This window comes from Stomoxys calcitrans, chromosome 2 (genome assembly GCF_963082655.1).
Source record: "Stomoxys calcitrans chromosome 2, idStoCalc2.1, whole genome shotgun sequence".
In the NCBI taxonomy this organism is placed as follows: domain Eukaryota; kingdom Metazoa; phylum Arthropoda; class Insecta; order Diptera; family Muscidae; genus Stomoxys; species Stomoxys calcitrans.
In genome coordinates this window covers 132107290-132135040 of record NC_081553.1, presented here as the reverse complement: position 1 = coordinate 132135040, position 27751 = coordinate 132107290, and the positions used below count along the sequence as shown (strand labels likewise).

Below are 27751 nucleotides of genomic sequence, written 5' to 3'. Positions count from 1 at the left end.
TGAATATAATACAAATTTCTTAGTTAAATCAAAATCACATCGTTTGGGTGCCGGGCCATTTTTTTCTGTGTACTATTGGCTCTTTCCAACTAAATAATAGCAAATGCCGCCGACTAAAAAGATGATTCTACGCCGTCAACAAGACTTTGACCCGTCTTCATTCTTAGTGCTCTCCACGCGTATGGCTAGCTGTGTTTACGTTTTTTTTGTTATCAGTCTTAGCTAAACAAAATAATCTATGCAAATTCATTGTCAAGTTAATAAAATAAAGTAAATAGAGTTATCGGGAAACAGCTGATATAAACAAACCATCAGCGGATTATTTGTGTCAAAGTGAGCGAGTGCAACATAAGCCTTTGAATTCTAACCTAAAATCGTGTGTCTCGTTGAATATTTCGCTCACTGCCCCTTCATTCGGACGGACGGACGCGTCACCACCCCACCGAAAGAAAATCGAAAGTGGTTGTATGGCGTTACCATTAAATAATCGTTTGGTTTGAGAGCGATGAGAAATGGGGAGTGCATTTGGCCCATAAACAAAGAAAGAGCGTAGCAAAACAAACTCGCAATTACAAAAGTTGAACGCATTGGGGTGACCACCAATCAAGATTCTACAGAAAGCTTCAATTAGCCGGTTTGACAAGCAGTTTTCGTATTGTTTATGCCTGTGCGACATCGAATGTATCATTCATTCATCATAGCACACACTTAAATACATATGCACACAATATCTGTAGATTGCTGGTGCTGCTGTGCGGATTTAATATTTGGTTTAGTTGAACATTAGCCGCAGAAGAGAGCATACACAAGTGCTGACTAAGATTGCGACGGCCCAAGATGCCCGTGACGGAATTACAATCACCCACCAGTGAAATGGTTCTTCTGACACCAAATCAGGAAAATCCTCCTCCAATTATAGGTGTCAATAATCATGCCGGTAAAGCTTGCGGCAATGATGATCGCAATAAACGTGGAGAATCTGCGGATAGCAATGACAGCAGGGTTCAGATGAAGAAACGTCTGGGACTATTAGAAGGAGTCGCAATCATTTTGGGAATCATATTTGGTTCCGGTATATTCATATCACCAAAAGGGGTAATACAACAGGTGGAAACTGTTGGTACATCTCTGATCATTTGGATTCTTTGTGGTCTGTTGTCTATGATTGGGGCCCTATGTTACGCGGAGCTAGGTACATCGATACCACAGTCAGGTGGCGATTATGCATACATATTGGAGGCCTACGGTTCATTGCCCGCATTCCTCTATCTATGGGATGCCATGATGATATTTGTGTAAGTCTCCTTTTCAATTGTACTTATTTTTTTCTTATTTTCTTATATTATTTTCATTTGTGTGTGCGCATACTACATACGTAACAGCCTAATTGTTTGTCACCGATGTGAGCTTTTCTATCTTTGTTGGATTGCTCCATTTGGCTTTCAATAAAACGGCCAGGCCAATGTTGATCAAACGACAATAGTTGTTGTTGCATATGCAAAAAAGCAACAATTCGTACATCAGTATTGAACATATTTTTATTTATTTATTACTTCCATCATATAGTAGATGTAGGCTGGAATATACATGTGTGAAGTAGGTTTTTTAAATCACATCAGAATGTGTAATAAATTCGAATATTAAGTTGGAGTTCCGAGGGGTATGGAGGCATTTCTCAAAAGATATGTTGTTGATATGTTTCTATCTAGGATTTGTTAATGCTTTGCATTAATCCTGGCGAGAATACAAAACAAAAATTTTCAGCGGTTGTCATCCCCTCCTAATGCTGGCACTGCGACACGCCGTTCGGAGTCGGCTATAAAAAGAAGATCCCTTATCTTTGAGCTAAAACTTGAATCGGACTACACTCATTTATATGTGAGAAGTTTGCCCCTGTTCCTTACTGGAATGTTTATGGGCAAATTTTATAGCTATTTGGTTAAAACCGTATGACCGATTTGACTTTTCTCAACCCAAAACCATGCACAAATTTATTACCAACCAATTTTTATTTGTTATTTTTTTTGTTGTTGTGGATTAGAAAAGCAAGTAAAAGCGGGTGAAGTGCGGCCGGGCCGAATTTTATATACATTTATAACTTATATGGATTATACTTTTTAAAGTATACAGTAGCTTTATTAAGTTATGGACCGATATGGACGATACTTGTCATTGTTGTTAGAAGTCATAAAAAATGCAACGTTAAGAATTTCAGCCAAATCGAATAATAACTGCGCCCTCTAGAGGCTCAAGAAATTAATTCGAGAGATCGATTTTTGTGGCAGCTATATCACATTATTAATCGATTTGGATTGTTCTCTGCACAGTTGTTGGGAGTGAAAACAAAACATAATGTGCAATATTTTAGCTAAATCGGATAAGAATTGCGCTCTTATCCTCAAAAAGTCAATCTCTAGAGGCTCATAAAGTCAATATATTATTAAATTATAAAATTATATTGCATATATAGTTGCATTATGTTAATGTCGGAGTGGATAAGCAATGTAGGATTTTGTTCAGTAGAATTGATTGATGAGATTGATTGATTGAGATTGATATGGAAACGTATGCGCCGACTCCGCTGCTAAATATGCATGTATGGAAGCAATGAAAGAAATACTATAATGGAGCGAATCGATTTAAAAATTGTGATTATAGCCGAACTTCTACAACAACAATTCAATAATCGTAGAAAATTCCAACATTGTCACTACAACGTAATTAATCCGAACTGCATAGATCCAATATACCCTAATTTTATCGAAAATAGGAGAATCCGTTTTTTGCCCTAGGTATGGGTCATTTCATTGCAACACACCAACATCTCATTAATAGAAGTGTTGGTCACCTATGCTCAAAGTATGGAAACCCTTCTACGGCAAAACATTTTCTAAAAAAATGCATATCAATCTCACACTATCATCAATCAATTCTACAGAGAAAACAGTCCATAATCGATTGTGCTTAACACCAACATTTTCACGAGGTAGGTCAGATCATTTGGGTGGGTAGCACTTTAATAATATTGCATCAAGGGGTAAGATCCTTTTTAAGTTTTGACTGATCCTTCCGACGGTAGTTTTCAAAATGATGCCTAAAATCTTAAGATTATTAACAACGGGAAAGATCAAGTTGTGGGCACAAAAAATAAGTAATTATTTATTGTATTTATTTATTCAATACAAATACAAAATTTCAAGCGTCTGGCTTTTTATTTCTTTGAAAGTTAGGTTGGTTTAGACAGACTGACAGAAGTGCAGCCTGGCGGACGGGCGATCAAGAATACCAGCATATGTATATACTTTGTTGGGTCTGAGATCAATAATTCGATGTGTTAAGAATGATGGATGTATAAATTAGGGACTCTCTATATCAAGTAGTACATCAGGCGGGTCTTAATAGCATTCACGAGGATATTGTAGTGGATAATATAATAGTTCTGGCATAGGCACGTTCCGCACTTTGTAGCTCCGTTAACTCTTTTAATGTTTCAAAACCAACCTTAGGTAATAAGTTTGTTATTTTTGCTCATAGTGTTGTTCTTATTCCTGAATGAAAGATTTTGTTGATTTCCTTCAATTGCAAAGATGCACATTTTTCATTGATTTTAAAAACACAGACTATTTTAGACTGAATAACAAAGTGTACTACATAAAAGATAGCATTAGTATTTGCCTTTCTTAGCTAGGCATCAATACAATTTCCATCAATACAACTTCCAACAGATGATCAAAAATCATGTGTGGTACGGAAGCAGTGTAATTTACCACATACAGAATGTCTGCCATTACACAAATATAAATGCATTGGAAAAAGTACAGCTAATAAGCTGGATTGTCGAGCTTGGTTAATGTGGTAATTGTATCATAGATGCGTTTTCGCAATTAATACAATTCAAATACACCATACCAACGCACGATCCCTGAAGCCATTACACCTAATATGGTTGAAAAGTCTTCTAACCAAAGACCAAAGTGTTGCTATCTTTGGCTTTCCTTTTTCATTTGCATCTCCGATCATTGAGCTCGACTCGAAAGAGAAACAAACAAGAATTGTAAAATTTAATGATCTCGCCTTAACAGGCAAAAAACTTAAAACATTCTCTTACAACATAATTTCTCATGGCCATTAGCTCGACTCTCTTTGGAAAAAAGGCCTAAAATAATTAAAACACATGGCCGGCCAAACACACAGAAAACAATAAATATCGGTTTCAATCACGAAAATAATTGATTCAATTAATTTTTTAATTGAAATTGCTTCAATAACGAAAATGATAATATCAATCACAGTTTTTGGGGAAGGTGATTGAAATAATTCTCAATTAAGAAATGATTAAAAATATTTGAAATTTCCTATTATTTTTTAATTGATCCAATAAAAAAATTATTGAATTTTCATAAATTGTTAGTTAAAAATCCAATCAATTCTTTAAATTTATCGATTAAAATTTTAATTGAAAATATTCAAATATTAGAATTTTTACGAAAAGTCCGCTGGATAACGCGCTCTTCGCTGCAACATGGTCCACACATGTAAAACTTCTGGAACACGAATTTGAGGTTTATGTTTGAATCCATGATCACTCCTAAGAAACAAAGCACTTCCATGGGTTTTTCCAAAAATGAAAGGGTAAATATCGTTTTCTGAATTATAAAAAAAAGAGTAGCGAGGCAGTAACTTTATGAATTACATGCGGTGGGAAAGTGAACCCAACAAAAAAACATTTATTTAAATTATGTTATAATTAGATCGATGCTAAAGAAACCGTTATGCCATAAATATGCATATTTCGATCATTTATAAAATTAGAAATGCGTATAGAAATTTAAATAGAACGTCGAAAAACTGTTTGTTGGTGGGGTGGTTTTATCTTATTAGAAATGCGTATAGAAATTTAAATAGAACGTCGAAAAACTGTTTGTTGGTGGGGTGGTTTTATCTTATATCTATAAAGAGTATTTGTCAAAATTTTGAGCGGCTAGACTTTTTCAAACACGAGCAGTCTTAACAATGCTGTCGAATCTAAAAAACTTTTCGGGAAATACTTCCTAGACCACTAACATTTTTTTTTTCTTTTCTTTACTCAATTTGTTCGCCAAATCAATAAAAACAGCTGTTTTCCGTCTGTAAAATGCGCTTTTCAATGATTTGATAAACGAATTGAGTGACAAAAAGAAAAAAAAGTTATTGCTCATGGTCTTTATTGTACAATTGTAGAAAAAATCAATTTTCAATCACATTATATATATAAAAAATTTTTTAAGATTTATTCAAAAAATTATTGAATCAAATAATTTTTTAAATAAAAATTTTAAAAATTGCAGTCACGATTGTAATTGAAGAAAATTTCAGATTTAATTTATAAAATTATTACATCACTTAATTATACCCACCACCGATGGCGGTATATTCATTTTGTCATTCCGTTTGCATTTCCAGCCCTATAAAGTATATACATTCCTGATCGTCGTAAAAATCTAAGACGATCTAGCCATGTCCGTCCGTCTGTCTGTTGAAATCACGCTACAGTCTTTAAAATTTGAAATATTGAGCTGAAACTTTGCACAGATTATTTTTTTGTTCATAGGCAGGTTAAGTTCGAAGATAGGCTATATCGGACTATATCTTGATATAGGCCCCATATAGACTGATCCGCCGATTTAGGGTCTTAGGCCCATAAAAGCTACATTTATTATCTGATTTTGCTGGAATTTGGGACAGTGAGATGCGTTAGGCCACTCGACATCCTACCTCAATTTGCCATATAGACCGATCTCTCGATTTAGGGTCTTGGGGCCCTAAATGGCGCATTTATTGTCCGATTTTGCCTTAATTGGGAACAGTGAGATGTGTAAGGCTTTTCAACATCCTTCCTTAATTTGACCTAGATCGGTTCAGATTTGGATATTGCTGCCATATAGACCGATCTCTCGCTCTCGAAGACGGATTTATTGTCCGATTTCGCCGAAATTTGGGACAGTTTTTCACCGAATTATGACGAGAGGTGGTTTACATAAAACCTTTTTACATGTTGTTTATTTGAAAATGACAAAAATTTCAATCACGATCGTAATTGAAAAAGTATAGTTTCAATTAAAAAAATTATTGAATCAATTAGTTTTTAAATTGAAAATGACAAAAATTTCAATCACGATCGTAATTAAAAACAAGTAAAAGCGTGCTCGTTCGGCCGGGCCGAATCTTATATACCCTCCACCATGGATCGCATTTGTCTAGTTCTTTTCCCGGCATCTCTTCTTAGGCAAAAAAAGGATATAAGAAAAGATTTTCTCTGCTATTAGAGCGATATCAAGATATGGTCCGGTTTGGGTCACAATTAAATTATATGTAGGAGTCCTGTGCAAAATGTCAGCCAATACGAATAAGAATTGCGTCCTTTGGGGGCTCAAGAAGTAAAATAGAGAAATCGATTTATATGTAAGCTGTATCGGGCTATAGACCGATTCAGACCATAATGAACACGTATGTTGACGGTCATGAGAGGATCCGTCGCACAAAATTTCAGACAAATCGGATAATAATTGCGACCTCTAGAGGCTCAAGAAGTCAAGATCCCAGATCGGTTTATATGGCAGCTTTATCAGGTTATGAACCGATTTGCAACTTACTTGACACAGTTGTTGAAAGTAGGAATAAAATACGCCATACAAAATTTCAGCCAAATCGGATAGGAATTGCGCCCTCTAGAGGCTCAAGAAGTCAAGACCCAAGATCGGTTTATATGACAGCTATATCAGGTTATGGACCGGTTTGAACGTCGTGCAAAATTTCATTCCAATCGGATAAGAATTGCGCACTCTAGAGGCTCAAGAAGTCAAGACCCAAGATCGGTTTATATGTCAGCTATATCAAAACATGGACCGATATGGCCCATTTACAATACCAACCGACCTACACTAATAAGAAGTATTTGTGCCAAATTTCAAGCAGCTAGGTTTACTCCTTCGGAAGTTAGCGTGCTTTCGACAGACAGACATGGCTTGATCGATATAAAATGTCGCGACGATCAAGAATATATACACTTTATGGGGTCTCAGACGAATATTTCGAGTAGTTACAAACAGAATGACGAAATTAGTCTACCCCCATCGTACATTTTTGACATTTTGCATAGGTCGTTTTGGAATGACTTCCAACAACTGTGCCAAGTATGGTCTAAATCAGTTAATATAGCTGTCATATAAACCGATCTCCCAATTTGACATTCTGAGCCACTGGAGGGCGCAATTTTTACTCGATTTGTCTGAAATTTTGGAGGTGGTATTTTGTTATGTCTTGTAACAGACATGACAAGTACGGTTTATATCTGTCAATAACTTAGGGTTGTCCATACATATTGAAAAAGTCATTCAAAGAACTTGACAAATGCGATCCATGATCCATTTCTTGTTTTTTTCTGCGGGGCTTCTGAGAACCCTCGTTGGGCCGAAGACTGAGGGCCGTAGGCTATTAATTGTGTGTCAAATTTTTGGATAATTTCCGTGGGAAACGGATGTGGAAACGTTTTATATATAACCATTAAACGATTTTTATACCTACCACCGAAGGATGGGGGTATATTCATTTTGTCATTCCGTTTACAACACATCGAAATATCCATTTCCGACCCTATAATGTATATATATTCTTGATCAGCGTAAAAATCTAAGACGATCTAGACATGTCCGTCCGTCTGTACGTCTGTCTGTTGAAATCACGCTACAGTCTTTAAAAATGGAGATATTGAGCTGAAATTTTGCACAGGTTCTTTTTTTGTCCATAAGCAGATTAAGTTCGAAGATGGGCTATATCGGACTATATCTTGATATAGCCCCCATATAGACCGATCCTCCGATTTAAGGTCTTACGCCCATAAAAGCCACATTTATTATACGATTTTGCTGAAATTCGGGACAGTGAGTTGTGTTAGGCCATTCGACATTTTTCTTCAATTTGACCCTGATCGGTTCAGATTTGGATATAGCTGACATATAGACCGAACTCTCGATTTAAGGTTTTGGGCCCATGAAAGGCGTATTTATTGTCCGAAGTTGCCGAAATTTGGGACAGTGAGTTAAGTTATGCCACTTGACATACTTCTGCAATATGGTGCAGATCGGTCCAGATTTGGATATAGCTGCCATAGAGACCGATCTCTCGGTTTTAGGTTTTGGGGTCATAAGAAGCGCATTTATTGTCCGATTTCCCTGAAATTTGGGACAGTACGTTGTGTTAGACTCTTGGATATCTTTCTCCAACTTGGCTCAAATCGGTGCAGATTTGGATATATCTGCCATGTAGGCCGATCTCTCGATTTAAAGTCTTGGCCGCATAAAAAGCGCATTTATAATCCGATTTCACTGAAATTTGACACAGTGACTTATGTTAGGCTTTTCGACATCTGTGTCATATATGGTTCAGATCGGTTTATTTTTAGATATAGCTTCTAAAAAGACCAACATTTTGTTATACACAATTACAACTTATTAGTATTTGGTCCAAATCGAAACATATTTCGATATAACTGCTGTGGGACATAGGGTATGCAATTTTCACCCGATTTTGATGGAAGGTGTTTTACATATATACCCGAGGTGGTGGGTATTCAAAGTTCGAATTTTTCATAATAATAGAAGACGTCCAAATTGAGCTGGCTTTTAGATTGAGGTGTTCTTTCGACACCAGCTGTTGTTGTTGTAGCCACGTCTTCATATGGAGTTGGCGATCCTCGTCAAGCTCCTGTATGAGAAAGCCCGTTCCGAAGCAAAGGACTGATTGCCGCGGGAACAAGGTGGCCATTGGTTATTTAAAGGCGCCAATAAATCGCCTTGTCATATCAAGCATCATAGGCACTCAGTATTTGTGCAAGAGCCGGTGCCTCCCGACCCTTCACTAAGACTCTCCGCACGATACCGCTGATTATCCGCTACGTCCGTTGCAGCTACTCCGTATGGAACATTCCACTATCCGCAACCTGTAGACGCGCCCGGTAGCTCTCAGCTAAGCTTCTCGTGACAGCATTGAACACTACACAGATCGGACCTCAATGCACCAGCCTGTGTGGTGCTCACAGCTATCCCGTGCCTGGTTCGACAGCAGTCGTAGTCGTAGTCGAATTCGAATTTAAATTTTGTATGTACATATCATCGTACTAACCAAAACCAGTACTCAGCATGATCTTCGTAAATTTTTAACATTTTTTGAAATTGAAATTGCTAAAAATCATTTGTTAGTTTCCTAGAAAATGGATGGTTCTTTGATCCCTTCTAATGTTTGCCTTCACTTATTCGCGTTTTCGGAGAAATGTCTAAGAAAGCAAATATTAAACCCTTATACATATTTTAGTATTTATCAAACAAATGCCATAAATTTTTATAGCGTTATCTTGTTGTTTATTCTAAAAATACATAATGCAGAAAGCAAATCTACAAACACGAAATCAGTTTGGTGGACATGGAGTTAGCACACAAATTGTAAGAAACGCAATTGTTTCTTAAACATATGGGCAAGATAACCTGTTTGAGTGTTCTTACATAATATTATGTATCTATATATACATACACGTTATTTGTGAGACATTAACCTTGTGTCTTGACTCCTATTCAACATTGGCCTTCAGTTAATCTTTAATGCCAACGGTTGTGTTTATGCACTTTTTTACATATGCAATACAACAATAGAGAATATCCATAGCCAATGTGATCGTATGATGGCATTTTCGTTGAATTTTTTGAAAAGTTGAATGATTGATTCATTGACTATTATCGAGTCTCATGACATAATGAAAATTGCGAGTTGCGAATTTCATTTTCATATGCTTCTTAGGTCAAAAAAACCGGAATGGTACAACCTAGCACCTAACGAAGAAAAGTCATTAAGTGGTCTCTTTTTTTATACTCAACTGGATTCGAATCCTGACGAGAACAAAAAAAAAAATCAGCGGTGCCTATCCTTTCTCATAATGGATAGCCATCGCACTGCGGGACACCGATGGTGGTGGGAGGGTGGGAATACTAATCTAGCCATAGGTATTCTTGATCGTCTTCACATTCTAAGTTGATCTAGACAATTCCTTCCGCTCGTCTGTCGAGATTATGGTGGCGGTCGAACAAATAAAGATATCCGCTTATAATTTTGCATAGATACTTTTTATTGATATCGTTGGGGATTGAAACTGGGCAATATCGGTTCAGATTTGGATATACTTAATGTTTTGAGATCCTGAAAGCCATAATTGAAATCCGATTTGGCTGAAATTTTTGCAAATATCCGATATCAGATAAATCAACAAATTCTGAAGTCTTCCGACAACATATTACCGAGTTCGTTCTGAATTCTGTTCGACACTCTGAGGAAATTTTTGTACCGACAGTTCTGAAAAAAATCTAAGCGATGTTTGACAATTTTTTCGTATTGTTTTTTTTTTTTTAATTTTTCTTCCGACTTCTGAACTATTTCTGCACTGTTTATCTGTAGGAATATTTGTTCAGAAAGTTCCGAAGAATTCTCAACGATATCTGAACGTCCTGTCGTAAATTTTTTAATTTTTCTTCGATAGTTCGGGTGTAAACTTTGAACGTCGTCTGAACGCCGTCTCGGATGTTTTTAGCTTTGTTGTGCTTGTTTTTTCACATAATTATTTGTTTGAACCGTAAGGAATTTTTGTTCCGACAGTTTTGATGGAATTCGGAACTCTGTGTCGGATTCCTACTGTCTTCTGTTTTGTGCTTGCTTTTGTGGCACAATTTATCGTTAGAAAAAATTTCGTTACAGTTCGGAAGAAATTCTGAACGATGTCCGAACACATTGTCTAATGTCTTTGTAAGCCGCCCGTAGCTCAGAGGTTAACATGTTCTTCTGTGACGCTAAGTGACTAGGTTCGAATCCTGACGAATACATCACCAAAAAATGTTCAGCAGTGGATATCGCCTCCTAGTTCTGGCGACATTTGTGAGGTACTATCATCAGGAGTCTTAAAGACAACTCTAAATTCCCTTCCGAATTTCCCATAATTCTGTGAACATTCTGTCAAAAACTTTGGCACATACATTAGTTTACCCTCCGACATTTCGTTCCGAAATCGTGTCAACCACTCCATATATTTTTCGATAAGAATTCGGATAGACTTCGGATCCGAATTGGGATAAATTTAATAATAAATAAATTTCCGACTTTCGTAGAAGCTTGTTCTTGACCATAGAATCCATCGTCGCAGGATCGTTATGGCCATTGGATATTCAAAGGCGAGAATAACTCCCCTTGCCAAATCAAGTATCACAGACACTCAGTATTTATTTATTTTTTATTTATTTATTGATTCAGAACATGTAACAAAAAACCATAAAAACGGCCAATGTAGATAATTACAATGGGCTACTCATTAGAGTGTTTTACAGTTAATAACCATAATAAGTTAACAATAATTAAGTAAGCAAGAGTCGGTGCCGCCCGACTTCTAACTGAGACTCTCCAATTAGGTTAGGTTGAAATGAGGGTGCGGATATTAATCCGCCCCATGTCACTATGAACATACACCTTAGACAGTAATCGGCTTGTTGTGCCCTCTAAAAGCTAAAAAGTAACCTCGAAAAGAAAATTTTAAGTTCGGAATTCCGTGCTATTTACAAAATTCTTTCTTTTCCATACCACTCCCCAAAGTTGGTTCAGGTCTGGTTCGCTAAAAAAGATCTAATGTTTTGTGGTATAAATGTGTTTTATAGGGTGTTCCTAACATTCCGAAAATGTTGCCAGTAGCTGATATGATATGGTCCTTCCATGTTGGTGTTCGATTAATAATTACACCAAGATTTTTTGATTTATTGGGTTGCCCAAAAAGTAATTGCGGATTTTTTAAAAAAAGAAAGTAAATGCATTTTTAATAAAACTTAGAATGAACTTTAATCAAATATACTTTTTTTACACTTTTTTCTAAAGCAAGCTAAAAGTAACAGCTGATAACTGACAGAAGAAAGAATGCAATTACAGAGTCACAAGCTGTGAAAAAATTTGTCAACGCCGACTATATGAAAAATCCGCAATTACTTTTTGGGCAACCCAATATATACCTGTATGATAGCGTTATTTCCAATTTGTACACTTCTGGCTGCGGTTTGAAAAGTTCATTGATATATTTTGATTTATGTGCAGTTTGTTTTCCATAACCCACTTGTTGACATTGCTTAAGTCAGTGTTTAGCTTCTCTATTCCATGGCATAGCTCAGTCTTTGAGCAACTCAGACAAATGTGTACACCGTCTGCATAGATTTGGATATTTGAATGCGTCAGTCAGTCTGATGATAGGCCCTTAAGGAACTCCCTGCTTTGTATGCAACGGTGTGAAAACGTGATTTCCTATCACGACAGATTGAACACGATCCTATAGGTAGTTAGATATTAGCTTTGTTGCAATGCTTGGTACATATTCTGCATAATATGTTATGGTTAACACAATCAAATGCTTTGGATTGACTTAGCAACACAAGCACAGATAGTATCAGTGTCTTGTATAGTGTAAATTTCGTCTGTCGAGAGGTGGCTATGCTCCTCATCTGCTTGCTTAATCCAAACTAGCATATGTTAGCCAATATCCACAAATGAAGATTTGAGAGCCCGAACAATTTTTCGAAATACCTAGTTGACTAAATTTAGGATCCTGCCAAGAGGCACCGGGACCACCTATGATCTCGATAACACTTCTGCTCTTACCCTTTCAAATAGGGACTTTATAGCACCTTTAGGTATATTGCCAAAATGCATTACTCTAGTCTTACTAGTGTTTATTACACACCAACATGTAAACGAAACACAGAAAAGTCAAATAATCTTTGAAGGACATCCAAATTTGCATAATCACATCGTTAGCAAATGCAAAAGCTGAACAATTACTAGACATTAAAGACGCAAACAAATCTTATATATAAATTTCAATTACCTTGAAATTTTCACAGATGGTGTAGGTTGGTCTGGAAGGAAATATTGGCTATATAATTTTTTGATATCGGGAGGGGGCGGACACTCCCCCATCACGCCAAAAGTACTACCTAAAACTAATAGTGGACCGATCGGGACAGTATGGGATTCAAATGAAAAGTATTCAAGAGTAGAGTACGAATTTCATAATAAAAGTTGGGTCCAAGTACCTGGGGGCCACCCCAGCCCCAAAACCCCTAAAAATAGGTTTATTTGACGATCATGACAATATGGGACTCAAATGAAAGGTATTTGGGAGTAGATTACGAATATGGTCAGGAAGTAGGAATAGGCTTTATAATTTACCGTAACCCCAAAAAGACCACTCAAAATCAAAAGTGGACCGATAACGACAATATGGGTATCAAATGAAAAGTATGCGGGAGTAGATAACGAATCTGGCAAACAATTTCATGTGGAAGTATAGAGGGTCACCCCACCCCCAAAAAAACGCCCAAAAATGGGCACATTAGCCAATCACGGATATATGGGACTCGTTTTGTTTGTTCCGTATAGACTGAAAAACGGCAGAACCGATTTTCTCGAAATTTCTCATATTGTTTAGGTTGATCTGGAAGGAAACATAGCCTATATAATTTTTCGGTATCGGAAAGGGGGACGGACCCTACCCCTTTTACCGAAAACACAACCCAAAATCAAAAGTAGACCGACCGGGACAATATAGGTATCAAATGAAAGGTATTGGTGAGTAGAATATGGTAACTTTTGAATCTGAGAAACTATCGGGCCGCCCCAACCCCAAAACTCCCCCAAACAGACATATTGGACGTTCATTTCAATATGAGGCTCAAATGAAAGGTATTCGGGAGTAGATTTCTAATCAGGCATACAAAATCTGATCGAAGTAAAGGGGGTCACGCCACCACTAAAAAACGCCATTAGAGCCATTATGACCATATGATAATTGACTGAACCGATTTTCTTAAAATTTTTATAGATTGTGTACGTTTGTCTGTAAGAAAACATAAGCTATATAATTTTTAGATATCCGGTGGACGCGGACCTTCCCCCTTTCCCCAAAAACCCCACCCATATCCGAAAGTGATCTGATGGGCACAATAAGGGTATCAAATGAAAGGTACTGGAGACCAGAAAACGAATATGTCATTAAAATTTGGGTCCAAATACCCAGTGGGTCCGCCAACCCCAAATCTCCTCTAAACAGATATATTCGAAGTTCATGTCAGAATGGGACTCAAATGCAAAGTATTGGGTTGCCCAAAAAGTAATTGCGGATTTTTCATTTAGTCGACGTTGACAAATTTTTTCACAGCTTGTGACTCTGTAATTGCATTCTTTCTTCTGTCAGTTATCTGCTGTTACTTTTAGCTTGCTTTAGAAAAAAAGTATATTTCATTAAAGTTCATTCTAAGTTTTATTAAAAATGCATTTACTTTCTTTTAAAAAATCCGCAATTACTTTTTGGGCAACCGAATATTAGGCAGTAGATTACAAATATGGCATAAAACATTAGGTCCAAGTAATGGGAGGTCGCCCACCGTCCAAATACCCCCAAATAGGCATATTAGCCGACCATGGCTATATGGGACTCAAATGAAAGGTATTTGTGGGTAGATTACGAATATGACATTAAAAGTATTAGGCAGTAGATTGCGTTTCCTCCTAAAGATACCTCAAATGGGTTATTTGACCCATTATGATAATATGGGACTGAAATGAAAGGTATTTGAGTGTAGAAAACGAATTTGATAAACTGAACTTCATTTCCGTTGGGAATAAAGAACGAATTTGATATCTATTTTCAGTGCAAAGTGCCGGTGTTCGCCCTAGCCCCAAAACACCCTCCAAACGGTTCACATTTATCGGCTATGGCAACATGGGGCTCAAATCAAAGGGATTTGGAAGTGCAGCACGAATTTGATATACATATTTGAGTCGAAATGTCTGAGGTGCCATCCCTCCCCTAATGAGAACATTACCCTAAGAAAAAACATTACCACCAGGAATAGAGAAGGGGCAAATTCTCACACATAAATGAGTGCTTTCCGATTCAAGTTTAAACTCAATGATAAGGGACCTTTTTTATAGCCGAATTCGAACGGCGTCCCGAGGTGCGACACCTCTTTGGGGAATGACCATGCATGGCATTGTATCTCGTAAATGTCGGCAACATTAAGAGGGGATAAACACCGTTTTGTCCGATGTTCTCGCCAGGATTCGAACGCGTTCAGCGTCATAGACAACAATGGCGTGAATTCGATATCCGCATTCAGGGCGAAGTATCTACTCACCCTATTCGTTAACGCAATGCGGTTGCGCCTAAAACTTTAAATAAATATTTTAGGATCTTTAATATATTAGAAGATATTATCTGTATTTGGGATGTTTAGAGGTTTCAAAAATTCGCATCTTGGTTTGGCTGTTTTTGAGATGAAAGTCTTAAGTGTATGTTCCAATTTTGAAAAATACTTTTTTATTTCAGATGCTTATTCACGCAAATATTTAAGTTTTATGTTTTTCTGCATATTTATTAACGTTTTTAATTTTCTATCATTTGTACAGACCTACAACAAATGCCATTATGGGACTAACATTTGCTTCTTATGTACTTCAACCTTTCTTCGATGCGGACTGTGAAATACCTACGGCTGCCAAACAACTATTGGCTGCAGCCACCATTTGTTTCCTAACATACCTGAACTCTAGTTACATGAAAGTGACTACAAAAATGCAAAATATTATTATGTTTACAAAAATTGCAGCATTGGTCCTTATTATTATCATAGGCTTAGCGTGGATGTGTATGGGTGAGGTGACAGCAAAGCGTGCATGATTTCCTTGCCATTTATTTGGCTGTTTTTTTTTTCTTAAACAGGTCATGTTGAAAACTTCTCGGATGCTTTTGCCAATACGGAAACTGATCCTGGCAAACTATCGGTGGCATTTTATTCTGGCATATTTTCATATGCCGGTTGGAACTATTTGAATTTTATGACTGAAGAACTGCGTGATCCTTACAAGAACTTGCCAAGAGCCATTTATATTTCACTGCCTTTAGTGACAATAATTTACGTGTTGGCAAATATGTCATATTTAGCTGTATTAACTGCGTCGGAAATGATTGCTTCAGATGCTATCGCCGTGGTAAGTGATACTTTGCCATGACAGCTTTAAAATACATGGAAAACTAAAACTTGGCTGTTCTTTCTCTTCACAGACTTTTGGTGATAAAATTTTGGGCGCTTGGTCACTAATTATCCCCTTAATGGTAGCTATTTCGGCATTTGGTGGTCTTTCGGTTCATATTATGACTTCATCACGTATGTGTTTTGTTGGTGCTCGCAACGGCCATATGCCGGCTGTATTGTCTCACATAAGTGTTAAAAAGTTCACTCCGGTGCCGTCTTTAGTTTTTCTGGTATGTATAGCAACTTATCGATATAAATGCCTCATGGTAATTGGAATTCATCTTAGTACACACACGAGTTCTACGATGTATTTAAATTATCTTGGTGATACAGCCCCTGTGCATAAGCATTCGAGTGCCATTAAATTTATTTTAATTTCATTTGTCAATTAATTTAATTCCAGTGTATATTATCAATTATAATGCTGCTGTGTAGTGATGTATATGTGCTAATAACATACTGTAGTATCGTGGAATCTTTCTTTATTATGTTGTCAGTATCGGCTGTATTGTATTTCCGTTATACACGACCGAATTTGGAGCGTCCCATAAAAGTATGACTTCTATTGAATAGCATCTTGTCATAGGAGGCAAGAAATATTTTTGCGCTAATTTGCTAATGGCTATCTATCATTTCAATTTACAGGTTGCCCTATGGATACCAGTAGTGTTTGTCTTGATATGTGCCTTTTTAGTTGTAGTGCCCATTTACGTGGCACCCTATGAAGTAGGCATGGGTGTTTTAATTACGGTTGTGGGTATACCATTCTATTATGTTGGTGTGGTATGGCAATCCAAACCCAAATGGTTGCTCAATACAACAAGTGAGTATATCGAAACAATTGAATGATTAGTAGCCCCTTGACGATCTATGTATATACAAAATATAGGTATTTGTAATAAAGGTAATATGTTTGGGTTAAAAATCGAGTGGGAAAACTGAAAATTTGTTTCAGGTGTAGTGTTATTGCCGCCATTTGTAGATAATTTAGCCATATGAAAAAAAATCTTCAGATTAAAAAAAAATTCATGTTTCGCTCAAATTAAAAATCGCTTTTTTTGTTCGTGGCTTTTAACGTCAACAGTGTATGTGTTTACCCGAAATTGGGCAGTTGTGGTTTCGTTTTGTATGGGCATATTCAATAGACTCCTTATTTCAAACATAGATTTGATTGATTACTAACTGAATTGGGCTCATCCCATCGAAGTCCACATATTGTGCTATGCACAAAATCTCTTATTTGCTTACTTTTTAATGCACTTAAATCCAGGGCTGTGGAGACGAGCAGTTCTGACTCGACTCCGACTTTAGGCTAATTGCTCAACTCCGACTCCTGAGTCGACTCCGGGCACTTAAAAATGCTATGTTTTATACCCACCTCTAAAGAATGGCGGTGAGATGCTCCAACCTGGGCAATATGGGTATCAAATGAATGGTATTAGCGAGTAGACTATGAATATGTAAAAACAAACAAGTAAAAGAGTGCTAAGTTCGGCCAGGCCGAATCTTATATACGCTCCACCATAGACCGCATTTGTCAAGTTCTTTGTCCAGTATCTCTTTATAGACAAACAAGGAATAATGGATAAAAATTGCTATTATATTGGACGTTTTGTAACGATTCGGACCATACTTAGTTTGGATGGTGGAGGGAAGTAATTGTGCAAACCATAGTAGAAGTAATTGTGCAAACTTTCAGCCAAATCAGATAGAATTGCGCCCTATAGGGGCTCAAGATATAACATCAGGAGATCGGTTTATATGGGAGCTATATCAGATTCCCATGGCAGCCGGTTGTTCGTATCGGATTGACCCGATGGATTCCTTCATCGGCAAGGTCTGCCGCCTCAGTGTACAACACTGCTACAACAACAACAACAACAAACCGATACAGATCATATTTGGCACATATGTTGAAAGTTATAGTAGAAGTCGTTGTACAAAATTTCAGCCAAAGCGGAAAAGAATTGGGCCTCTTTATGCTGAAGAAGCATAATGGGAGCTACATCAGGCTATGAACCGATTTGAATAATACTTGCCATAATTTTTAGAAGTCAAAGCAAAAGATTTCATGCAAAATTTTGGCCAAATAGGATAATAATTGCGCTCTCTACAGGCTTAAGAAGTAAAAATCCGAGATCGTTTTATATGGCAGCTAATCAAGTTATAACCCGATTTAGACTATACTTCAAACAGTACCAAGATCGGTTTATATGGCAGCTATACCAAAACATGGACCGATATGGCCCATTTGCAATCCCAACCGATCTACACTAGTAGGAAGTATTTGTGCAAAATTTCAAGTGCCCAGCTTTACTCCTTCGAAAGTTAGCGTGCTTTGAACAGACAGACGGACGGACATGGCTAAATCGACTCAGAATATCAAGACGATCAAGAATATGTATACTTTGTTGGGTCTCAGATCAATATTTCGATGTGTTACAAACGGAATGACGAAATTAGGATATCTCCATCCTATTGTGGAGGGTATAAAAATTGCACCTGGGAAGGGAACTATGGGAACTTGAGGATTTTGGACCCCCTTTAACCCAAGGAAATGTGGGTACCAAATAAAAGATATTAAGGAGGAGGAAGCGTTTTTTCCAATTTTCATTTCTATCCAAAATTTAGGATGAAGAGGAGGAGGACGATGGTGAGTATGAAGACATCAATCATATAGTGGGTGTAAATGGACCCCAATTTAAATATACTCCTGGGGGCATTAAAATGTGATTGCCACATTCACGCGGCAAACCCTGGGTTGCGCCAACGACAACAATGAGGAGCACGTCCCCCGAGGGGCCATTTTGACCTTTTTCCCAGAAACGGATTTCAGAATCTCGTTCCTGGGCTCATAACTAGGGGGTGCGCCCTATAAAGTGCATTTTTCCTTCATTTCGTAGTCAACACCTCGAAATATTTGTAATAAATATTATCAAGTATTCAGTCTAGCCATATCCGTCTGTCCGTTCAACAGGTAGGCAAAATCACGATACCTTCGGAACGAATGAGGCTATCCGCAAGAAATTTTGCATAAATACTTCTTATTGTGGCTCGTTTGCTGTCCAATATTGGCCATATTGTGTAGATCGATTTTAATTTATACAAAAAGAAATTTTAAACCATATACTTAAAAATTGTAGTGATTAATGGGCAACTTTTTCCTGAACTGTCTGTTCGGAAACTGAACTTATTCAAAAAAGTGTGCAAGTTTTTAATAATTTTAAATATTCATTGCAGGATATGCAGAATAAATATGGAAGAACTAAAAAGTGACATTTTCACTTAAATAATCAAACAATTTTTGTCCTGTGATACAAAATTGAACGAAATTTTTTCCAAACGTAAAATTTCCAAAAACTATTTCGATGAAGTGTTTTTTTTAAGGCAAAACTTTTATTGCAATTTTTATATAGAATTTTTCATTCCGATGTTTTTTAAAGAAGAGAAAATGTTCTAAACACAATATTTCAAGGACATTTTTAAAGACAATATTTCAAAAGAGTTATTAACGAAAAATGTCATTGATATTTTCCAAATTTTTTCTAAAGGTAAACTTTCAATAAGATTATTTGTAAGGACAAAATTCGATGAATTTTCTTTAAAGACAAAAATTCATTGAGATTTTCTCAAAGACTAAATTCCAATAAAATTTTTTCTCAAGACAAAATTTCGTTCAAATTTTCTCTAAAGAAAAAAATGTCGACTAAATTTTCTCTAAAGACAAAATTTCGATCAAATTTTCTCTAAAAACAAAGTTTCAATGGAAATTTTTCTAGAGACAAAATTTCAATAAAATTTTTCTTAAGACAAAATTTTACCCAACCTTTTTCTAAAGACAAAATCTCAATCAAATTTTTTCTGAAAACAAAATTTAAAAGACTTTTTTTTAAAAACAATGAAATTGTTTCTTTGACATAATTTCATGACATTGTTTCTAAAGACAAAATTTCAATGACTTTTTTTCTTAAGACAATATTTCAATGAAATTTCTAATACATTTTTTCTAAAGATTATATTCTAATGAATTTCTTTTTTTTATGTAATTTTTTTGTTGGAACATTTTTTTCTATTTTGCCCGGAGTCGGTGTCGAGGTAATTTTTTTGACTCCGACTCCAGGGAAAATGGCTCGATTCCGACTTTAAGCCTCCGACTCCAACTCCAACCCGGATTTGTATATTAATCATACGCTTTGTTCTTGAAGGATATGCAATTGTATTTATAATCCTTACTGTCATTTATAAGACTATTGTCTTGTTGTGCAGGAGAAAAAAAGTAAACATTATTTGAAGGTGTGAAAAATGATAACATTATGTTTTTTTTCTACTTTGTTCGCTTATAACTTCCAAAAAATCGACGATAAATGAGCGGCGATACAAATACGCGTTTAGATAAGGGATGGCAATGACAAACAAAACACACTAATTATTGACGATAAACAACAACAAATAGCTGCTTAGTTAAGTGACGTTAGCATTTTATTTATTTATCGGATACCTGAGATGGAACTTCAGGTCGAGTGCGAGGCACTGCTGCCAGCGGCACAATCTTCTATTGACGGAACTCTGGTATTGCCACCTGGAACATAGATGGATCAAAAGTAAAGGACAGAGTGGGAACCAAGGGACTGAGATCTGTCTATTTTCGACTGCAGAAATGCGGGCGATCTCGGAATGCATGAGGTGGTGTGGTTATAACTTGAGGACGTCGGGTGTGTTAACGTCTTTAAGGATAGTAAAGTGGCCATCTAAGCAGTATACTGTCCGTACTGTCTTGGATTGTAAGAAGTAGATTAACGTCTTTTCAGAGGATAGCACGATCTGCAACTTTTAGGTATCGGGCTATACTAAAGTAAAGGGAATGAAACAGCAGACGATTTGGCAGTGAACGCCAGAGGACTGCCGTCAATAAACATAGTTAATCCGAAGCCTATCAGGTCGACGCAGTACGAGTTAAGGGCGTGGGCGACGAACGGTTGGCAGGACGCCCAAAATCCTCTGGGAAAATCCTGATTGTGAAAGGAAGTAAGAAGGAGGTCAGTATTGCCTTCGGTATCATAACGGTACATATAGGACTATGGCCTCACTTATTCAAAATGGGTGCGGCAAGTGATACATGTGGAGGGCGTATGGTAAAGATGACGAGACGTTGGGGCATTTTCTATGCCAATGTCTGGCTTTCGTAGCTAATAGACACAGGTGGGGACACAGTTCCAGACATGAATCAACTTAGGAGCCTGGTATGGAAAACAATTACAATGGAATACAACAATTTTGTAAGTAGCACGGAATACTGACTTAGAATTTCTTCTTTCGAGATTACTTTTTTTAGTATCTAGAACAACATGGCGATTGCTACCTTATTTGTATGTTCATAGCGGCATGTGGCGGATTAATATCTGCATCCTCCTTTCAACCTGTCCTAGGTTAGGTTAGATTTAAGTGGCAGTCTGCCATCAGACTCAATTAGACGTTTTCGTCCATTGTGATACCACAGGAACAGAAGAAGGAAGATGCCTTCTAGTTCTTACCGTTGAACCATCCAGATCGCTTTAAAAAGCGCAATAACTTTCACATCCGCTAAATCAGACAGGTTTTCAAAGAAATGAGATCCTAAAGTCGAACTCCTTCTAACTGCTAGTGCGGGACACACACACAGAATGTGTTCTATATTCTCTTCTTCTTCGATGTCCTCACAGCTTCTGCAAAAGTCGTTGCTGGCAACCTGCAGTCTGTCAGCATGTTTTCCGTCATGACGGACACAATAACTGAGACGTCTATTTTAGCCAATGACAGCAGAGCAGTAGACCTCTTCAAGTCTAGATTTGGCCACATAGTTTTGGAATGCTCACAGCCCCCTCTTTGTGACCATCTATCATCTGAAAACTAAGCTTACATGTCGCTAGAGGCATACCCACGGATTCCAGTATCCTTGGCATGTGTAGGGTAGTTCCTAGTCTCGCAAGCTCATCCGCTTTACTATCCCCTGGGATATCTCTGTAACCTGGCACCGAGAACAGGTGAATTTTGAACTGTTCAGCCAACTCGTTGAGAGGTCGGGGACAGTCGAGGGCGATTTTTGTGTTCAGAAATACGTTCTTCAGGGATTTAATGGCTGCCTGAGAGAAGATATTTATGCCAATCGTCGTAATGACACTACATCTTAGCCAATCAACCACTTTCTTAATTGCAAGGATCTCTGCTTGATACACACTGCTGTGATCGGTATGACCAGTTGTAGATCTTTAGAGTACACCCCAAAGCCCACCTAGTCGTTTAATTTGGAGCAGTAGGTGCATTTTTGAAGCGCCATCCACCAGACCACAACGCCATATAGCGTTATAGGTTTGACAACTGCAGTGTATACCCAATGCATGACCCTTGGTCTATACCCCCAACTTTTGCCAATGGCTCTCTTGGTGTATAGGGAAAGAGTAGCCTTTCTTGCCCTTTCCAAAATATTGGATTTGAAGTTGAATTTCTTGTCCAGCAAAACACCCAGGAATTTTTCGCTTTCTGTAAATGGAAAATTCTCTCCACCCAAGGAGACAGGTTCCACTGTAGGCAACTTGTATCTCCTGCTGAAAAGAACTACTTTTGTCTTGCACGGACTTATACCTAGACCCCTTTCGGTAGCCCACTTTGCTGTTGCACTGCAAGTGCACAGAACTTCCTGAAGTATATCTCTTAGGGTGCTGGGAAACTTTCCTCTAACTACAATTGCCACGTCATCAGCATATGCGACCACTTTTACGCCTTTTTATTCCAGAGACAATGATATATTGTTAATGGCTATATTCCAAAATAGAGGAGACAGTACACCTCCTTGAGGTGTTCTTTTGCTGACCCATCTTTTTAGATCCACAGATCCCAAGCCTGCTGTAATGCATCTTTTAGTAAGTAAGTTATTAATAAACTTTCTTACGGTAGAGTTGATGTCTAGAAACTCCAACTCCTTCATGATGGACGTGGGTTTTACATTATTGAAATCAGCTTCAATGTCAAGAAATGCTACCATTGTATATTCCTTGACAGCGAGTGAACCCTCTAGTAGCCGACTAGGTCGTGAAGGTCTGTTTCAGTGGATTTGCCTTTACTATATGCATGCTGCTGCCGCGACAGGTGATCTCCAGGGAATTTTGCCCTAAGATATGTTTTATTAACCTCTCAAGACTCTTACGCATAAAGGATGACAGACCAATATGACAAAAATCTTTCGCCTTCGTGAGGTAGGATTTTCCTGCTTTCGGAATGAAAATGATTTTCATGTCCCTCCATCCCACAGATATATATGACATTCTGATACAAACAGAGTATATCACCCTATGCTAGGGAACCAGTCTATCAGACACAGTTTGTAATTCAACCGGTGATACATCATTAGGGCCTGGCGATTTAAAGGAGTCGAGACTTCTTATAGCCCAAAGATTTTCGGCTCAGACACAATTTCTCTGATAGCCTCCGACGAATGCATACCAGTGACAACCTCTTCTGGCGCCACGTTGTCCGTTGGAGAATTTCACGGGAAATGTGTATCAACGAGTAGTACTAGTGTTTCCTCACTGGACATTGTCCATACATTCTCTGACTTCTGAATATACCCCACCGTAAAGGTCTCGAGGACAGAATCTTCCTTAGCCTAGAGGCCTCAGATGTATCCTCCACGGAGCTGCAGAATTCCACCCATGATTTGTTCTGAGCCTTTCTAATCTCGCCCTTATATTTTCTTAGCCCAGCCTAATAGATGTCCCAATCGTGTGGTGGTCTTGTGGCTTTTGCTCTGTTGAAGAGTTTTCTGCAGTCCTTCCTTAGACCAACCAGGTCTGGGGTCCACCATAGCGGTCGCTGTTTGCCCCTTGGATTGGCAATAGGGCTTGCTGACATAAGCGAGTCATTCATGGCCTTCGTGATTCGCTTGACCACTATGTCTATATCCTCCATAGTTTCCACTTCCTTTTCTAGTCTAGAAGGGATAGACGTGCAGAATTTGTGCCGAAATTTATCCCAATCCACCTTTCTTCTATTTAGCCGAGGGACCACTACTTCAGTAGTGACTTCAAGGCTGAAACTAATATAACGATGGTCAGAGAAGCTGTGGTTATCCAACACTTACCAGTCGCATATTCTTCCACTTATATCTTCCGATACAAAGGTAATATCTAGTACCTCCTGCCTGTTCCTGGTAATAAAGGTCAGTTTATCCCCTTTATTACAAATCGCCAGATTGCAACTTTTAATATATTCACAGCGCAGCTCACCCCTTTCGTTGATATCCGAACTTCCCCATATCTAGTGATGTGTATTAGCATCACTTCCTACAAGAGGCTTTTCTTCTCTACAGAAGCGGCTTCAACGAGGGACTTAAAGTTTGAAGGTGGCATCTCTGAATCATGTGCCATATATAGGAGAGTCAGCCAGTATTGAGACTTGTTTATTTCAAGGCTGGCTATTACTAAATATTCATTGCTTAGCGACGGAAAAAGAAAAACATTTAGACTACTAACCTGTCCTAACCTTTACGCATCATAATAGAACAATTTAACATTGAGGCTAGTACTGTGTTTGCTTTTCGCGAAATTATTTTTTTTCCATTAGTGACGCGATAACTACCGCAAAAAATTTTTTGATATTCTCGCCAGTATTCGTACCCCGGCGTTCAGAGTCATAGCCGGATATGCATACCTTTGTGACACGACGGTCACCTTATTCGATGTGTATCAACTCTTAAAACTTCTTGCTGTTGTAGTTGCCACATATATGCATGAGGGGGTAGCGACACTCGTGTAGCTTCTATAAGCAAGCAAGCTCGTTTCAGTCCATATAATCGATCGCGCCGGGAAAGCGATGATCATTGGTTATATAAATGCGCCAATAACTTCATATTTCATATCGAGCAGCATAATCACTGAGTATTTGAGCAATCGCTATATCTTGGAGATCGGAGTACAGATTTAAGTGAAAGTTTGTTTGCTCTCTTAGGGTTATCCAAAAATGCGAATCTGTTATAAAACTTTGAGGTCAAATTACATGGGAGAACGGCCCACCCATAATTGGCATGTAATACTATTTTGACAATAACGGTGTCATATGAAAGGTATTTAGATTGGAATACGAGTCTGATATAAACATTTGCCCAAGTGCCTGGAGGCGCCGCCATCACACCACCAAACAACTCTCCCCAAATCGACGAGATGATCGATGGTACTCAAATAAAAGGGGTTCGAAGTATAGAACGAATGTGATATCGTAGTTTTGAGAACAAGTTCCTGAAAACCATCCCACTGCCTTACGGATATGTGTATGTATGTATACGCCGACCGGGAAATATGCATCAGTTAAAAAGTTTTTGAACCATTTGTTGCTAAGGGGACCATCCACCGTTCAAACCAATCCGCTGGTAGGCCGAATGGGTTAAAATGAGGTTCAAATGTAAGATCAATTGGAGTAGAATACCGGGACCGGCCCACCTCCATAAAATCCTCCAAACGATCATGAAGGCTGTTTAGAAACCATGTGCTTTAAAGATAAAATATTGACAATTCTTCGCCTATGTGCGTTCAAGACAATTTGTTTGGGTTGGCAGTTACCTTTCAAATACGGTACCAAATCCTTCATCAGCAGCGTATTTCCACTAATTATCAAGTCAATTATCAATTGCTTTGAAGAGCTTAGTTAAAATTTACCCAAATGCGAACAATTTGCTCTTAGACTCGTAAAAAGCTGACGGTAAACACATTTGAAAACCTTTGGATTATTATGCATTTCTGCAATCTGCGGAGAATATGCATAGCATTGTCTGACACAGGAAAACTATGAGCAACACCCAGGCTGAAACTTTGAGCTTCGATCTGTGTGCTACCGCACGCGTTCCCAGGTTTGCGGATAGTATTGGGTTGCCCAAAAGGTAATTGCGGATTTTTCATATAGTCGGCGTTGACAAATTTCAAATGTCAGTTATCAGCTGTTACTTTTAGCTTGCTTTAGAAAAAAAGTGTAAAAAAAGTATATTTGATTAAAGTTCATTCTAAGTTTTATTAAAAATTCATTTACTTTCTTATAAAAAATCCGCAATTACTTTTTGGGCAACCCAATAGAATGTTCCATACGGAATAGCGGTAACTGCAGTCGGACAATCAGCGATATCGAGTGGAGAGTCTCAGCGAGAGGTCGGGCGGCACCGACTCTTACTTAAATACTGAGTGCCTATGATCCTCAATATGATATGGCGAGTTATGACAAGACCTTAAATTAACCAATGGTCATAACGTTCCCGGTGATCGGTTCTACGGACCGGAATAAGATGGGTCGCTTATGGAGCTGGACGAGGATCGCTACCTCCGCGTACAAATGTAGCCACAACAACAAAAAGCATTACTGTAGTTGCCAGAGCAAAAGCAACAACAACAAACTCTTTCATCGTTGTTCGTTTTTATTGGTCTACACCAGTGATGGGCAAACTGCCACTATTGAAAAGACCAAACTGCGTTTGTGTATCTTCAAACATCAACTAAATAAAATAGCTTTGAAATAGAATCAGCCGAACAGACCCAACAGGCTCATCGTCAAGACGTTTAAATAAAGGGTTCATGACCTTGTTAAATCGTTGAAGACATATAGTCGACAGCCCATGCAAATCTTTGATGAAATTTTTATATATTGTAGTTGTCGTGAAAATCATGCATGACATTTTTAGCGTCATTGTGAACGAACATGTCGCCGATGAACATAATGATGACGGAATCCCCCATATGTTCGTAAATGAAACTATTTCAAAATATCCGAAGGATCCGCAAAATTGTTATTGTCGAATCAATTTATTCTTAAAGTTATTTTTATAAAAAAAAAATAAATTTTTTGAAAATATATTAATTTTGATTCTCCTTTTGTTACCGAGAATTTGGTTTATGGGTGGTGTTATTTTTTCCGCCTCGCCTTTTATAGACTTTTATGGACATTTAACTACGCGTAATATAAAAAGTATACTTTACAATAATTTATCTATATGTTTTTACGTTTTTTGTTTGATTACAAAAAATAATTTAACCAAAACATTTTAATATTGATATTGTTTTTTTTTCAGCATACTTGACGTACATGTGCCAAAAAATTTTCGAGTCTGCCAAAGAGGAAAAGGAAGATTAAATTTGATTTTGTTTTCAAGTGACCTGTATTTTTTATGTTATGCTTTAATTCGCATTTTTAAATGCGTGTAATGGATGGCTTATATTTTTGAGGCATTTTTTATTTGAAACTTTTGTTTAAAATTTGATTTAAGATAATTAAGAAACGTAATTGACTGACACAAAATTGCTAAAATATTTGTTCTGCGAGAAAAGTCACAAAAATTTGATACCAGTGTTAGATAGATTTTGTACGTAGTTAGTAATAAATTCAGTGAACATAGGTGTATGGCTCATGAAGCAGCCACAATTTGGAAGTCACCAAAAGTGAGGTTATTGCAAACATCGAGCAATAGGGCCAAATAAACAACAACACATCGAGCATTCACATTGGGCAACTTTTGTTTTTTTCGAAACAAATATATAAAAATTTTCAAAATATATGTTCATAGAAATTAAAGCATTTACATGTGCACTTAAAATGTCATC

At 37.5% G+C, this 27751-nt stretch overlaps 1 protein-coding gene across 1 annotated transcript; it reads left to right on the top strand.

Moving 5' to 3' along the window:
* Nucleotides 1-27319, top strand: LOC106087941 (Y+L amino acid transporter 2). Its single transcript, XM_013253162.2, has 7 exons — nt 1-1295; nt 15517-15761; nt 15830-16098; nt 16172-16372; nt 16546-16695; nt 16788-16965; nt 27223-27319. The coding sequence occupies exons 1-7, from the start codon at nt 838-840 to the stop codon at nt 27282-27284; spliced, it is 1563 nt and encodes a 520-aa protein (XP_013108616.1). The 5' UTR covers nt 1-837; the 3' UTR covers nt 27285-27319.
* Nucleotides 27320-27751: the final 432 nt, after the last annotated feature.

Bases quoted from the DNA above. Each gene is read 5' to 3' on its own strand.
- LOC106087941 (XM_013253162.2), top strand. From the start codon at position 838: ATGCCCGTGACGGAATTACAATCACCCACCAGTGAAATGGTTCTTCTG. The intron at 15,762-15,829 runs GTGAGGTGACAG...TTTCTTAAACAG, and splicing joins CTTAGCGTGGATGTGTATGG to GTCATGTTGAAAACTTCTCG. The intron at 16,696-16,787 runs GTATGACTTCTA...TTCAATTTACAG, and splicing joins ATTTGGAGCGTCCCATAAAA to GTTGCCCTATGGATACCAGT.